Source organism: Capra hircus, chromosome 7 (assembly GCF_001704415.2).
Source record: "Capra hircus breed San Clemente chromosome 7, ASM170441v1, whole genome shotgun sequence".
NCBI classification, from domain to species: Eukaryota; Metazoa; Chordata; class Mammalia; order Artiodactyla; family Bovidae; genus Capra; species Capra hircus.
In genome coordinates this window covers 15,339,874-15,355,165 of record NC_030814.1, presented here as the reverse complement: position 1 = coordinate 15,355,165, position 15,292 = coordinate 15,339,874, and the positions used below count along the sequence as shown (strand labels likewise).

Here is a 15,292-nt window from a genome sequence, read left to right as displayed (position 1 = left end):
ACATTTCCCCTGTGCTATTATTAATTAAAGCAAGGTTGACCCTGTTTCTTTGGCAAAGAAGGAAATGAGTATTTTTGTTGCTAATTGTGTGTCTGGTTAAATCAGTTCAAGAATGGCATATAATAGGTCACGATGAGGTTGCACAATACTGTGACAGCTCTGGAGAAGAGCAACAAAGTCCACCTTGTCAAAGGGGGTCCCTGGAGGACCAAAGGTCTTTTTCAGATGTCACCATCTTATTAACACATACAGAAAACCATGGTTAATAGTTGGCTAAGAAGAGACAGAAAGTGACTACTGTAAAATGGAAGAGAAAGAATCTTGCTCCAAAGGACAATACTAAAATTAATAACTCAACAGGTCATTTGATAAAAAAGCATTACTAATTCTAAACAGCACACGCTCACACTCAGCACAGTCCCCTCTTCCTGTTCATTTAACCCACAGAGTTGGTTTTTACAAATGCAAAATACCTTCATTGGAATCCGGATTGGAGTCGTTCAGCTTGGCAATTTCCTCTTCTCTTTTAAGGTCCTCTTCCTTTTCCTCAATCATCTCAACGTCTTGCTTTTTTATTTGGTCCTTTTCCTTGTGTTTTTTAGACTTCTTCTTGGACTTTTTGTGAGACGAATGGTTTTCTTCCATAGGCTTTGGACACTTTAGTAGAACTGAACCAGGGGGTAAGGTTTCCAGAGAAGTCCTAGAGGTATATTTGTCTTGCTGGTCCTCATAGATACTACCATCTTGACTAAAACTGTCAACAGGTAGGTCTTGAGTCCCCCGGCCTTCTGGAGTGCTAGGGGAATTGGAGTTAGAATTTACAGTCTGAGGCGGGTTGGAGACAGGCAGGTGGGTTGAAGGCAGCGGTGGAGGCGTGGGGATGGCAGCTGCTGCAGGGGGCAGCGGGAGGCCTGCAGTGGACTTTTCACTGGTGGGATTCAAATGGCCATTCAATGTTGGCGGCACTCTATTTGTCAGGTGAGATATTCGAGCCTTTTTATTCATTAAAGGATCAATGAAATCTGAATCCAAAAGCCGTTTCTAGGGGTGGTAGTGAGGGGGAACAAAGGAGAAAAAAAAACCAAATGAGCCAGTTTGCACTAAAATGTAATACATGTGTCATTTGTTACCATATGAACTGAGTAATTTTATTCATACTGAAATTTATAACCAATTTAAATTCACCACCACTATCGTGTTAACTATTCTCTGAGCTTAAGCCACAACCTACAATAAGTTTTCATGTCTAGTGTAAAAAAAACAGAATCTGGAAAATATGGCTCTTTCTTTTTTTTTAAATTAATTTTTTTGACTGCACTGGGTCTTAGTTAGGGTATGTGGTATCTAGTTGCCTGACCAGGGATCAAACCTGGACTCCCTGCATTGGGAGCATGGAGACTTAGCCATTGGAACACCAGGGAAGGCCCCTAACATGTTTCTTGAAGAAATATATCAGATTATACTTTCTGATCATGCAACCCCACCCTCAGTTACTTGAGAGACTGCTGCTGCTGCTAAGTCGCTTCAGTTGTGTCCAACCCTGTGAGATCCCATAGACGGCAGCCCACTAGGCTCCTCTGTCCCTGGGATTCTCCAGGCAAGAACACTGGAGTGGGTTGCCATCTCCTTCTCTAATGCATGAGAATGAAAAGTGAAAGTGAAGTTGCTCAGTCATGTCCGACTCTTTTCGACCCCATGGACTGTAGCCTACCAGGCTCCTCTATCCATGGGATTTTTCCAGGTAAGAATACTGGAGTGGGTTGCCATTTCCTTTGCCACTTGAGAGACTAGGCCAATTTATGTGCATTATATCACTCAGGAAATGTATTAAACAGAGGTGGCCTCCTCCTCCTGCTGGCCACAGCTGACCTACTTATATTCAGTGAGAACCTTCTCTGAATATAACCAACCATTATTGGTTGTCAGAATCAACAGGGGTAGGAACAGGGCAACAAGCCTACACTTACTTGATCTCTATGAATGTGCTAAGATCCTGCAGTTACAAGTATTTTGGCTGTTACTTATTATTTCCCCTGTCTTAAGATGGGAACAACCAGCACTTTCAAAATAGTTTCTCTATAAATCTCTATCATTGCTGAAACACTATCCACTTCCTCCCTGGCCCCCCTTAAATATATCTCTTCACTGGATTAGAAGATAAGTCTTAACAACTGGTCCATAAAAATAATATGGAATTTCTGTTTCAAAATAGTAAAAAAAAAAAAACAAAAACATGCTAATATCATCCTAATCCAGGAACAATAATAACAGTATTTAAAATAAAAAGGGAAGTCAGTGAGTTGATCCCCACTTCTGTCCCATCTCCCTAAGCCTCAGGAGGGGGGCTCAGGGACAGGAGCCCTCTGTCTACAGCACTGGAAGAGACAGGTCGGTCTCACCGCTAGTCCCAGACCTGAGAGCGTTCGAGGTGGTCTGAGAAGCAGGTGGGCTTGAACTCTGATGCTGCTCAGGATCTCCACACCTTCTTCCAACTGAATCTTTTGGGGGAAACTCTAAGCTGGAATGGAGTCTAACTGGAATAGTCTGATTGGGATCTAGTCAAAAAGTGCTTTGAGAAAACATATATGGAAACGGCAGAACTTTTTATTTGCTTATATATTCAATTTTCTCTATAATCTAAGACTTGATATAGGGCTGAATAAATATTGTCTTCTAGTTAGTGATTAAATGGAAAAGTAGACAATCTCAACAAAATGAAAACTTAAAGAACTGCATAGCAAGGCAGATGTTAAGTACCTTAATGACAAACAGTGTCATGTGGCAGCAAAGAGTTCTGGGTTGGGAGCTGGGATCTGAATTCTAGAGTGAGCTCTGTCTGAGCTAGTCACAACTTGCTATGTGACTTTGGGTAGGGAGGCTACATAGCTTTTTCTGGGTCTCATTTCTCTTACGTGCAAATCGGACAACCTGAAAAAAATGGTACCTAAAGTCCATTTCAGGGCTATGATTATATAAGCTTATGCAATACCTGAGGAGAAGATGCAGGGTCTCTACTAGAACATACAGGAGATTCTGAGCGGCTGGTGCTGGCAGCATTCTGAGATGGGTTTAATTTTCTGTAAAGCACACACATGCCCCAGTTAGGGAGACAGTTTTCAAATGTTCATGATAGAAAGCCTGCCCTTGCTTCTTTTTTTCCATCTCAACCCTAAACTAACAATGACTAAAATAATTACTTATTTGCATCATTTTTAAAGGCAGGAAAAAAAAAAACAACTTACCTTGAGAGTACTGACTCTAATGACCGTCTGTCTATTTCATTGTATCCAGGCCAGTCTCTTTGAAGCTCTTTAAAAACATAATCCTTTAAGGTGTATGAGAGGTCCTTAGGATTCAGATTGGCTACCTGGAACATGGTGTGAAAACAGAACATTAGATCTTTTTGCTATTTCCTAGCCTAAAACAGGCCATCTTTTGGATTTATACCGAAAATAACTATACCAAATGGCTCCAAAGGGACTGCTAGCTTTGCATACGCCAGATCTCAATAAATACTGTTTGACTTCACTTGGGGAATTAAACAAAACTTTATATGCATATTAAAATTTTTTTTTCCTGGATGGCTGCTGTATGTTAAATAGTAATTATATCACTGCAAAAAGCGGAGGAAGGTTTTTTTTTTTAATATTTTTTTTTCCTAGTCAAAGGAATCTAAGACAGTTTTCTTAACAAGCTTCATTATTTATTTCTGGCTATAACTCCATCGGGGCTTTCCAGGTGGCTCAGTGGTAAAGAATCCACCTGCCAATGCAGGAGATGCTGTTCCATCCCTAGGTTGGAAAAATTCCCTGGAGAAGGAAATGGCAACCCACTCCAGAATTCTTGCCTGGAAATCCCATAGTCAGAGGAGCCTGGCAGGCTAGTCTGTGGGGTTGCAAAAGACTTAGGACTTAGCAACTACACAACATTAACTCCATTACTTTTGAGTCACCATACAAGTCCTTGGCCACTTGTGTTAAGTAGAAATCAAACAGTGCCTATATGCTGGTTTACAAAACTTTCCCTTCAGTAATCAACAGAAATTATCTTCATGAATAGTATCAGTTCTGATGATCTTTTTTTTAAATTTTAAATTAATTTATTTTAATTGGAGGCTAATTACTTTACAATATTGTATTGGTTTTGCCATACATCAACATTAATCCTCCACAGGTGTACACGTGTTCCTCATCCTGAACCAGTTCTGATGGTCTTGTGTGTCATCTTCTTGGCTTGCTAAGCTTGCTCCTTATAGCTGCCAGTACTCCTGAAGAACCACTTTTTCAAAATCCTTGAAATTCCCCCAAACCAATAAATGGAAACAGAAACCAAAACCACCCCCAAATTACTGTTATTAGTCAGCCAGTTTATTTGCAAGTATAATCTTTTCTTATCCTCTAACTACAATTCCTTGTGCGTCCAGGCCCAGGCTCCATTAACAACGTAAATGTATGGATTCAGGGGCTGAACCAAGAGTCATTTCCAAGGCTGGCAGAGAGGTATTCTTTTATTTTCCTACTGGAATGGTCTTTTTTAAGAACTTTACTTCTTTCCATGTCTTTTAAAAGTCCTATAAATTAGAATAGATATTTTATGCTTTTCTTACAGCTCAGGTGAATACTAACAATGTTGATATACAGTAGAAAACAATAGGCTTCTCTTAAAATTTAAAAACAAATTAAAATGAGATACAACCAGATTTCTCAAAGTGGAATAAATATAATCATTTTACAATTTACAATCTGCTAGCTCCTAATTTATAACTCCAGCTTCAGTTGCCCTCTGGCCCAGACCCTTACATGTAACTACCTACTGAATATCTGTCTCCATTTGGGTATGTCTAACAAACATCTTCCAAAGAGAGGGCATGTAGACAGGACTCCTGACCGCCCTGCACACAGGCGTTCCTTTTCCTTTGCTCCTCATCTCAGTCAGTGGCTCACGATCCATTCAGTTGCTCCATTTTGTTGTTCTGGGGCAAAGTCCAGGAACTGGCATTTTTAAAAAAGCTCCCTAAGGGATTCTAATCTGCAGCTAGGACTATGCTGCAGCCCTAGACTATGCTCTAGATTCTGTCAGGTAGTCAGCAGTAATGGCACCCATGTCTCACTTGCTCAGGAAGTAAGCACACCTACATTTAAAAATTATATACAAATACACCATCACATGCCCACTGACGCACATCAGTAGCAGCCTCCGTGTGAACTGCCTCTGCCATCTTTTTGCCTTCTCATCCTCTAACCTAGGAGGCAATTTACAACCTTTCTGAAAGTTCAGCCATGAATTATTTGGTGACTTATAACCTGAACCTCCCTCCTTCTCTAAATAAAAAACTGAATGCACATAACTATACCTTCATCCTCATTCATTCTTTCATCCTGTCTCTTGAGCTCTTAAAATTGCTATGTGACAGATGGATTTAAATTAAGTGTTTTCAAAAAGTACTCAAATGATTTAATAAGATCGTTGAGATTGCTCAAGATATCTTGGGGACTGGTTAACCCAGAACTGAAGATTATGATTTTACTCTTTCATGATATTTAGTATCATGACATGAATATAAGAGAAAATAGATGAAAAATAGACTAAAAAAGTGTTATTCCTTGAATAATAGATGGAAACCTGAGGGTGTATTTTATTTTTTAAAGATGAAATTTAAGAACTTTGAAAATGTTACTGCTTTAGAAAAAAAGAAAGCAGATGTGATTTACAGTGGATTTGAATGCTAACCAACATTTATGACCCAAAGTCATTCTGAAAAATACAGGAAGTCACAGCCTGAAGAACTGTTGACTTTAACAAAAGTAATGACCTACATTTATACGTAAGCTTGTTATTTTATGGTAACTGATTGGAGCTAATACTTCACACATTCATATCCTTTAATGAAGATAGGTGACTGATTTCAGCATATCCAATGGTAGAAAAAGGCTGAGTATTACATACAGAAAGAGCGTGCAGGGTAAGACATTCACAATTATTTAGTAAGTAAAAATATTCTAGCTTATACCAACCAAAGACCAATAAAATACACTTATAACTTCATCTATATAAACCAGTAAAAAGTATGGCAATAGTTTAGTACATTCAGTACTAAAAGCAGACAGCAAAAACTTAATTTTTTTAATGGAATTTCAAGCAAAATTTGTTTAATCCAGATGAAGATAATGACTTGAAACTTTTTTTCAATCATTCAGAAGCCTCTAACTTATAAAACCTAGTGTAGCTGTCCACATTTCAGTTAGTTTTTCATTAAATGTTTAAACCAAGATGAATTTAAGCTAATGTTCATATACCATTGATCAAAACGATCCTGAAATTTCTCTAACTCAATAATAATGATGACAAGCCTTCTTAAATGAACTCCCGAACAAGACAGTGGGCAGACGGAACTCTCTCCAGCTCTCCTCACCTGCTGCAGAACTGCTCCAAGGGAGTTCTTGTCTTTCTGATTGACACCGTCTTTCTGCAGTCGGGCCAGCAGCTCAGGCTTCTTATAGGCCTTCAGTGCCAGCAAGTGAATCACCCTGTCCCGATATGGCCGCTGAGAGACACTGTTGCTGCCGTGCGTCTTGCGAATTGTATTTGCAGGGTTCATGGGGGTTGACCTTTTCCTTTCAGGCACTGTATCTGAAACAGCTTGAGGAGCTTTCCGAATTTGCACTCTTTTCCCTAAAGTCCAGCAGAAACGACATTGTTAACACACTTGCAGGCAGTAACATCATGAGCATCTCAATTTCCATGACTCTGATTTAGGCATCTTTTCATTTCTGGAAGGAATAAAGACCTCATATTTCAGCTTTTGTTTTATAGAAAGGTAGGCAAACTGAAAGCATTCTGAGTAAATGGCCTAAAATATAGATTTGGAATTTTCTGATAGACTCATTTATTGGAATAGATAAAACTTATAGAAGCATTTTGGCCACTTAGCTACACAGCAACACACTGGACATTTTAAGGCTGTAGGCATTTGATGTTAGGTGGAAATAATTTCCATGCTCACCTGTGCTACTTACGGAACTTAAACCTACATATTGTATGTCGTTTCTTTGACAGGCATGAATACAACGAACATGCTAAATGTGAAAAATATGTTTGTCTCACTAACGACATACTCTCAGCTGAGCTCAGTCATTAGCTTAATTTCAGATTAAGAAGCCACGAAGAGAAGAGGCAGTCATAATTTGGGGTCAACCTTCACCAGGGTATTCACGAGTCATACTGCTTTTCAACAGAGCACAACAAACTCTGAGTCAAAAAACAAACAAAACCAACCAACCAACAACACAGTCTCAGCAGGCCAGACAATCGGATCCCTTCTCTGTGGTGCTGAGACGACCCAGGTGAGTTAGAGGAGTGGAGCAGTAAGGGGAGGCCCTCACCCCAGTTCTGCACAGGCCAGTGCCATGCACACAATCAACCCACTGTTGGCTTAAACTTGACAGTGACAAGTGTTTGGCAAGCGGCTGCTTCTAGAAAATACTGTGGGCTATGTGGATTCTCCGTGTGGGTGAAGCCATCAGGACATGGTTGGTCCCTGACAACACCTGGTGACCATTCCTTGCAGAAGAAACAGAAATGAGAATGAACCTGGGCTGACCCTCACTTTATGATTCCTGAGGTGAAATCTCAGAGTTCATTACAAAACCCTCCAACTCTATGCCCTTGGGTTAAAGAGAAGAAGAACCGGTAATGTCAGCCAGTGTGGAGCAACTGCACTGGGGACAATCCTAGCAATTAGAAACTATGGAGAAGCAGGAGCGGTCTCTTCTGTGTGACCTTGGGTGAAAGCAGCATTGCGGCACAGGAACTTTACTGAAAAGCGGTCCTGTCCCTGCTGGGTCCTCAAGGCCTGGCCAGAGGGGCTGTTTATTTGATGTAATCCTACCTAAAGGAAAAAGAATGATCTCACTGGCTCTTACATTTCTTTACAATCTGGACATAACCAATTGTAAATATCAGATCAAAATACTGACCAACAAAGGAACCCACATTAAAGGGTCACTGCCCAGGGATAAGAGAAGCTATTAAATTAAGGTACAATTAGGGTTCTGGAGGTGGATTTAGACCTGGTTTCTGTATTTTTCTTCAGAGATAGTTAGATCAGTGTCAGATGTGCAGGGAACTAACATTTATCTTGCACCAATTACGGGATGAGGGTGGGGCACTGTGCTAGGAACTTTACATATATAATATAGTCTCACAGTTAACCTGATGAGGTAGGCATCGGTCCCATTTCACAGATGAGAAAAGGAGAGTTTCAATGGGATAATCTCAAAGAGTAAAGTGCTCATTTAGTATTTGCAAGTTTCTGTGATTAATACCCAAGGTTTCCTACTTGTGCTTCTTTTATTGGAAAGGTTTTACGAACAAATGCCCAATGTCTATTCTTGACTCATGTTGGGCTGGCCAGCTTCCTGTAAACAAAGCTATGGCTGCTTTATCAATCAGATTTTGATGGCTCACAAAGTGAACTGATCAGCAGAGTATCAAAGTGAATGATAGCAAGAGAACAAGCTGATGGCAGAATCAAGGTGGCTTGTCCTGTGTCTTCCCACATTACCAGGCTGCCCAAGTTTGAAGACACCTTGAAATTTCTAATATGGCAACTGCAAACTTTCCAACTCACCATTTCTCAGTTGCAACAGTGTTAGCAAATAGCACTATTCCTTGAAATTTTAATAGGAATTTGTGGAAAGAAAGAATAAAGGTCACGAAAGTTTAGGAAATGATATAAATTCCACACTCCCCTCCCCCTTGAAACCTGCTTAACTTCCACTTCCCCAAACCAAGCTGACTGTGGATCCCTTTCCCACACTCTCTGGGGAGGGGGAGGGGCAGAGGATGGTTTTTAGCTAACTCACACTACCATGACTGGTGATTTAGAATGAATTCAGGCCAGCAAAGAAGGTAAATAAAATTAAAACCAAAAACAGGACTATCACTGTGTTGCAGGCTGCCCGACTCTTCTGTAGGTCTGACCAACCTCTGGTCCCCAGTCTCAGGAGAGCCCCCAAGGTCTCCTGAGTTTACCCCACCCTCCCTGACGTGGCTCCCCAGAGGGCAGCCAAATAAGGCAGGCTCACTCTGACCTTAACAGGGGTCTAAGTATGATGTCTGGCAAGAAATTAGGATCTGGTTAGGGACACAACTGCCTTGGAGTCTCAGCTGGGATGGAATGCTTGACTATCATCAGTCTGTGAGTCTCCTGCCCGCAGAAACTCACTTCACCTTTACCTCATTGAAACAGCCAGTCACAGGGTAACCCATTTCTTTCAAATGATGAAAGAAGAATGGAGCCACACTGGGCCACGGGGTTTGACACAGAAGTCACTGGCTCCCTGCCTCCCCATCAGTTTTTGCCAATTCAACCAGGAAGGAGTCCTTTGATTTAAGGGAAGACAGGCTACAGACAAAGAAAACATCAGTACTGTATGTAAGCAGTTACAGAATTGAGATGCCAAAGTTAAAAAAGAAAAAAAAAAAAGTAAAATAGAGCAGGAAAATGTCAGGTTCAAAGTGGGCAGAAGAAAGGCTTTATTTTTATTTTCTTACATTTGCCTCAGAAAAGTCCTTTTAATAAAGCCCGTGGGAGAACCTAATTCTCTTCCCAGACCCAACTGCTAATCAGTTCCCTGGGCTCCTTATATAAACAGCAGCAGCAGGTCCGACAGAGTTGGGTAATCTGGGACTAAATCTGAACTGTTTTGTTTCCTAACAAGGAGTCCACTTCCAGCTTCTCCATTTAATACGCTGGTGATAGGACTTATCCCTTTAATGACTCTGAGTAAACAATCTGAAAGGAAGGTGTTAAAGCAGACCATGGGACAGCAGCTGTCTTCTGCAGTTGTTTTTCTTTTCTGTGGAACCTAACCAGAAACCCTGGCAACACTGACCCGAGGCTTTAATAAAAATACTGGCAGGACCTCGACAGTGGTGTGACACTGTCATGGTTAAATACATCATCTACTGCAGTGGAAACCATTTCCACTACTTAGCATTTGGGATCACTTCTTCAAAAGGTTTACTATTAAAACATACATAAACCTCAGTTACAGAATGCTGGAACGACAAAGGACCTTAGATGCTAACCTAAGTTCAAAACCCTTTATTTAGTATCTGAGGAAATTAAGGTCTCCATGTTAAATGATTGTGTCCAAAGTCACTCAAATAGGTACTAACATCAAAAACAAGGAGGATGAGGGCAGAAGTTGGAAAGACTGGAAAAAGGATCTTAGAAATTACATTGGTTGGCTTATTTAATATACCTAAATAACTAGCATACTTAAAAATTTATGATTCAATAAATTTCCAGAATTTAGATAGGAGTCAGTGAGCAGACATAAGATCCCGGTAAACTAGAGGTGATAAGTGTTTTGTTTTAAACAAAGGGGATGGATCATAACACAACAGTGCTGATCACTGATATAAATGGCATGACTACAACTGGACATATTACTGACAAAATGATAACCATATTTTCTAGGTTAACGCTTCTCCTGTTCCTTTCCAGGCAAATAGGCTTTTCTTTTTTCTCTGCAGCCCACTGGAGGGTCGTAGAAGCTCACGTTCCTGGTTGCCTAGGCCAGCTGAACCCTAGGTACTCAGCCTTCCTTCCCTGAAGCTGGGCTTGTGTCCTAATTCAACTGTCAGAGGCCTGGCACGATGCCATCACAACCCACAGTGACGCCAGCGTTATTTCTATTTGTCTTCTACCCGGCTGACACTATTAAAAGAAACCTTGTTCTACAGGGGCTTCTAAGCTGGCAGAGGTCAACTTCTGTTATCATCTCATAAGACAAATTCAATTATGAACTAAAGAGGTACCTCCTATTGTCTTATGAAAAAAACCGCAACTTGTTAATGAGGCCAAACTCCTGGTTTTTTCTATTTGCTGATACCAACAGCTTCATATGTGAAATGGACAGGCAATGATTACCCACCTCATAGGGTGATTGTGAACTTTAGATGACTAACTACGTGCACAGTGCTAACCAGTCCCTTGTGCATCAGAGGCACTCGTTAAGTGCTGAGTAATGTTAGTACTGAAGGGTGATGGACAAGCATTTTAAAGAGCGCAGTGAGTCGGTTTTGAGATACTGGAAAAAGCAGGAGGATACAAACTGAGCTGCCTGGAAGGAAAGACACATGGTAAGGGCCTGGTACTGACAGGATTAAAAGAAAAAGATGAAAACACGCCATAATAAAGAAGAGTAAAAAAAAAAAAAAAAAAACAAATACAGTATAGCCAAGCTGGAGTCTTTTGCTCTACTGTACACAAAACTGATCAGTCCTTTTTTTTTTTTTTGATCAGTCTTTTCTTAAGGGTAGCGTGTGCAGTTTTGAGTTCTGAGGTGCAGAACTGGAGGCAGTCCAGAGGAGAGCAATAAGAATAATTAAAGGGTTGGGATGCGGGCCATATTAAGAGAAGTTAAAAGGAGCTGGGGCTATTTGACCTAGAGAGTAAAGGGCTGAGGAGGTTAATGACAAGACTGAAGGCCAGGGAGCACTGAGCTGTGGCGGTGTAGCCCAGGGCACGGAGGAGAAGGCTAAGAGCACTCTGCTGCCAGCGATGGCCGTCGGGGGAGCGCATGTGGCCTCATCTTCACAGGGCAGAGATGTAATCCGGTTCAGAAGTTTAGATCACCTCAAATTCTATGTGGTCACTCTAAAAAATGTATATACATTATTGGTAGTGCCAGTAAGAAACCCTGCAAGTTTCAAAAGTCCCATCCATTAGGGCAACTAGGTCTGTGTGATTCTGGGTGTTGAAAAGTCTGTTGTGTAAGCTGTGAATGAACTGTACCGACCCTACAAAACAAACAAAAACACATGAACACAGGGTACACCCAAGGATCTTTCCCTGGAAAAGTACAGTGATCACTGCCAATTTTCAAGCGTTAGAGTAAATCAAGGTGGAGGTTTTCGACTGGTTATACTGGGAAGAAAAATAACCATTTTGATGGCTTGAGTCTTCTATCCCTTTGTCAAACATACCAGTCACCTCACATTTTATAAACTGGTAGTGTTGGACAGAGTTAGAAAGCACTCTCAGAGCAACAGGGACAGTAAATTCATAGCTTGCACTTAAATTTAAGTGCAGATCTTGTACATTTTAGAAACAATTTGAGATTTAGCTTACTAAAGTCAATTAGGTTACTTGTAAGAAGAAAGAAAGGAGGTTGGAAGTTGTTACCTTATCAGGTAGGAAAGAGAAGATGAAAAATCTCATTGCTTGTAACTTACTGGGCAGGGAACTGGGCCCCGTGGGTACAGATACCTGGGGAAGCCATGAATTGTTGTTAAACCAAACTAAATGTATCTAAGCTAAGGACCAAGTCCCAGGAGCACTGGCTCCGTTCCAAAGAAATACTTATTAAGGATACTAGTGGAGCTTCTCAAAGCTGAATGCATTATAACTGGGGCAGCAATGGGCAAATACAGAAGTAGAATTATACCAAACTGTAGAAAGATGTTGATTAAGGGATTTGGTTATTCAAGAGACTTTTTGTGAGCATTTATGTTTTCAAACGAACATCCTTTCATCATTTACTATCCAGTGACTTGTGTTATTAAACTAGCCATGGCCTCATAGAGCTTATCCTCACTCTGGGTAATTCTATTACTACTGTTAATAGGCTCGTAAAGGAAAGACTCATCTGGCTGGTCTGGTCTTCCCTTTGATCTGAGGGATACTTGAGTGAGCTAATGATAAAAATGAAGGGAGTGGGGCAGTCTCTTAATTAATGAAGAGATGAGGACTCATAATTGAGATGATATCACAATTGAGGTACCAAAGAAGCATTATACTAACTAATGCTTGGCTATAAACACATTTTATACTTTTGTAATAAAAATCCCTTGTGCAAAGATCCTTTGACTCTAGTAGAAAACTCATAAATTCTACTAATAGAATTTACTATAAAAAAAATAACCCCACACAAGTGCAAAATAAGAACCATACTGTCCACCACTGAAATTACATCATCCAGTGACAAACACAGCAGTCCCACTATCACAATCTTACATAATAAAGTAACTTGACCAGATCCCCAGTATTGTAAAGTAATAATAAATGGCCAATAGAAGATTTGGGATTTATAAAAGAAGTAAAACTTCCATCTATTCCATCAGCAGTATGAAGAGGACAAATGACTTTTGACCATGTTTTTCAAAACATTCTTAGTACTAATTTCTGTGTTTTCATTAAGTTAATATTACCAATATTTACCTATAGTGATCTTGAATTATTCCAATTGATCAGCAAGAAGGAGAAATATATCTATACCAACCTACATATGGTCCACCGGGTTTGATAACTTTTGTGCTTCGGTTGCGGGATTCCTCCTCTGCCTGGGTCATTCTTTCTCGTGTCATCTGATACGAGTCATTTGTTGCACACACTGTAATTTTATCTTGTATAAATCCCAGGCAATTGAGCTGGGAGGCTCCAGAGCTGTCAGGTAAGATGGTGGCTTGTTAGAGATGTCCCACATTTTGCACAATAAAGGCAAGCAGGAATTGTATAATCCTACAATCAGCAGCTTTAATAATAACTTTAAAATTCAAAATAACTAATATTAATCATTTTAAAATGTAAAGCTTATTTTAAAACTTTTAAGTTTCTTTTCTTCATTTCATATCACGTATTTTTTTTTTTTCTGGATAGAGTGGGTGAAATGAACTCTCAGAGACTAAATCTGAAATTTTTGGGGAAAAAAAACGAAACCAAACAGTATTTGGAGTGAAGATCAGGGTCCTAATGGGCACTGAAGTTCTACTTTCATTTTTAAAAGAATTATCTACTACTGATGTGAGAAATGTTAAAAGCTTACTTTTAATGGAACCATAATGTGTATGCTTTAGCACTGACTAGCTGAAACAGATCCACCATAATAATTCCTTTTATTTTTAATAAGATTAATTTTAGGCAAAAATACTGACAAATATCATAGTTTGTTACTATTTACCAAAATACCCTAAACATTTGTAACTTTATATTTACATTTATTTTTTACATTGTTAAATGTCTATAAGATAGTCTGTTGGGATAGCATATATGAAAAAAATACTAGACAAGAGATTTTTGCAGAAGTATTTAAAAAAAAAGAAACCTTTTGGTTAAACAATCACAGATACTAACGCTGGCCAGGAAGACAGTTCTGTATTCAAAGTATCATACTGTATTAGGGGATCATGGTAAGTTATGCTAGTATTTTACGAAGAAATTACTATTGCCTTAGACTAGAATATAGAAGTAATGAAAATGTCACTATAGCCCTGATATTCTATTTCTAAACTTAACTGGAAGTAGCTTTGTTATGATGCTACAAAGTAAGGATTGACAAAATTTTTGTAAATTGCTAATAACTGTGTAAATTCTATTTTTAAAAAATCAGTTCATTCATCTCATGAATATTTATTGGGCAGAGACTGCACGCTAGGCAGTGTGTGAGGTACACAGGCTGTGACAAAGACTCACAGAAGTGGTCCCTCCTTGGAGGAGCTCTCTAATGAGTGACAAGGATGAACACACTGGGAATTATGATTCAGAGTGACAAATGACAGGGGGCAGGGACCTGCAGGAAGGTACTTCACGTGGACGAGCGCACAGGCAAAGGCTTCCTAGAGGAAGGGGTGCCCAAGGTGATCTAGAGGGATGACTAGAGAGAGGTGGAGGACAGAGCGTTCTGGAGGGATAACCAACGTGTGCCACCTCTCCTGGGGGATCTAGGAGCAGGTTTTCAGTTTGACCAGAGAGGTCGCAAGGATAATTAATGAGACGAGACTGAAAAAGGTGCAAGAAGTACATGACACAGGGCTTTGGAGGTCACAGTATGGATTTTGGACTTTATCCCAAGAATAAAAGAGACTGAAAACAAGAGAGAGAAAACATCTCATTTATACTGTAGAAAAGTCGATCAGGATAAGAACAGATTGAAAGGAAGGGGGCACTCTTGTGAAAGCTGGAGACCAGTCAGGAGGCTACTGACAGATTACAGCCAAGAAGTGATGGCTTGAGCCAGGGTAAGGGCAGTGTGAATGCAGAACAGTAAATAGATTTCAGAGACTGGGAGGAAGCAGCATTGACGGGATCTGGTCAGTGACTAGCCATGGGTGGGGCGGGTGGAGCGGGGGTGTTCAAGAGTGTGTCCAGGCTACTGGGGGTTACTGGAATACTACAGCTGGGAGAGAGAGAAAATGAGTTCAGTGCTCGACATGGTGATTTTGAAGAAGTAAGGAGCAGTCTCAGGAGGGAATGGACAGTGAATAACACTAATATTTAAAATAA

The 15,292-nt window shown here is 40.1% G+C and overlaps 1 protein-coding gene across 1 annotated transcript in view; it reads right to left on the bottom strand.

The window, feature by feature from the left end:
• The window catches only part of ELL2 (elongation factor for RNA polymerase II 2), a 75,055-nt gene that overhangs the window by 12,236 nt on the left and 47,527 nt on the right, over positions 1-15,292 (bottom strand). The window contains exons 4-8 of the mRNA XM_018050022.1: positions 13,293-13,456; positions 6,413-6,672; positions 3,243-3,367; positions 2,990-3,077; positions 474-1,041 (exon numbers count right to left, since the gene is read on the bottom strand). Coding sequence (XP_017905511.1) covers positions 474-1,041; positions 2,990-3,077; positions 3,243-3,367; positions 6,413-6,672; positions 13,293-13,456 — 1,205 coding nt within the window. The remainder of the gene's footprint in view (positions 1-473; positions 1,042-2,989; positions 3,078-3,242; positions 3,368-6,412; positions 6,673-13,292; positions 13,457-15,292) is intronic.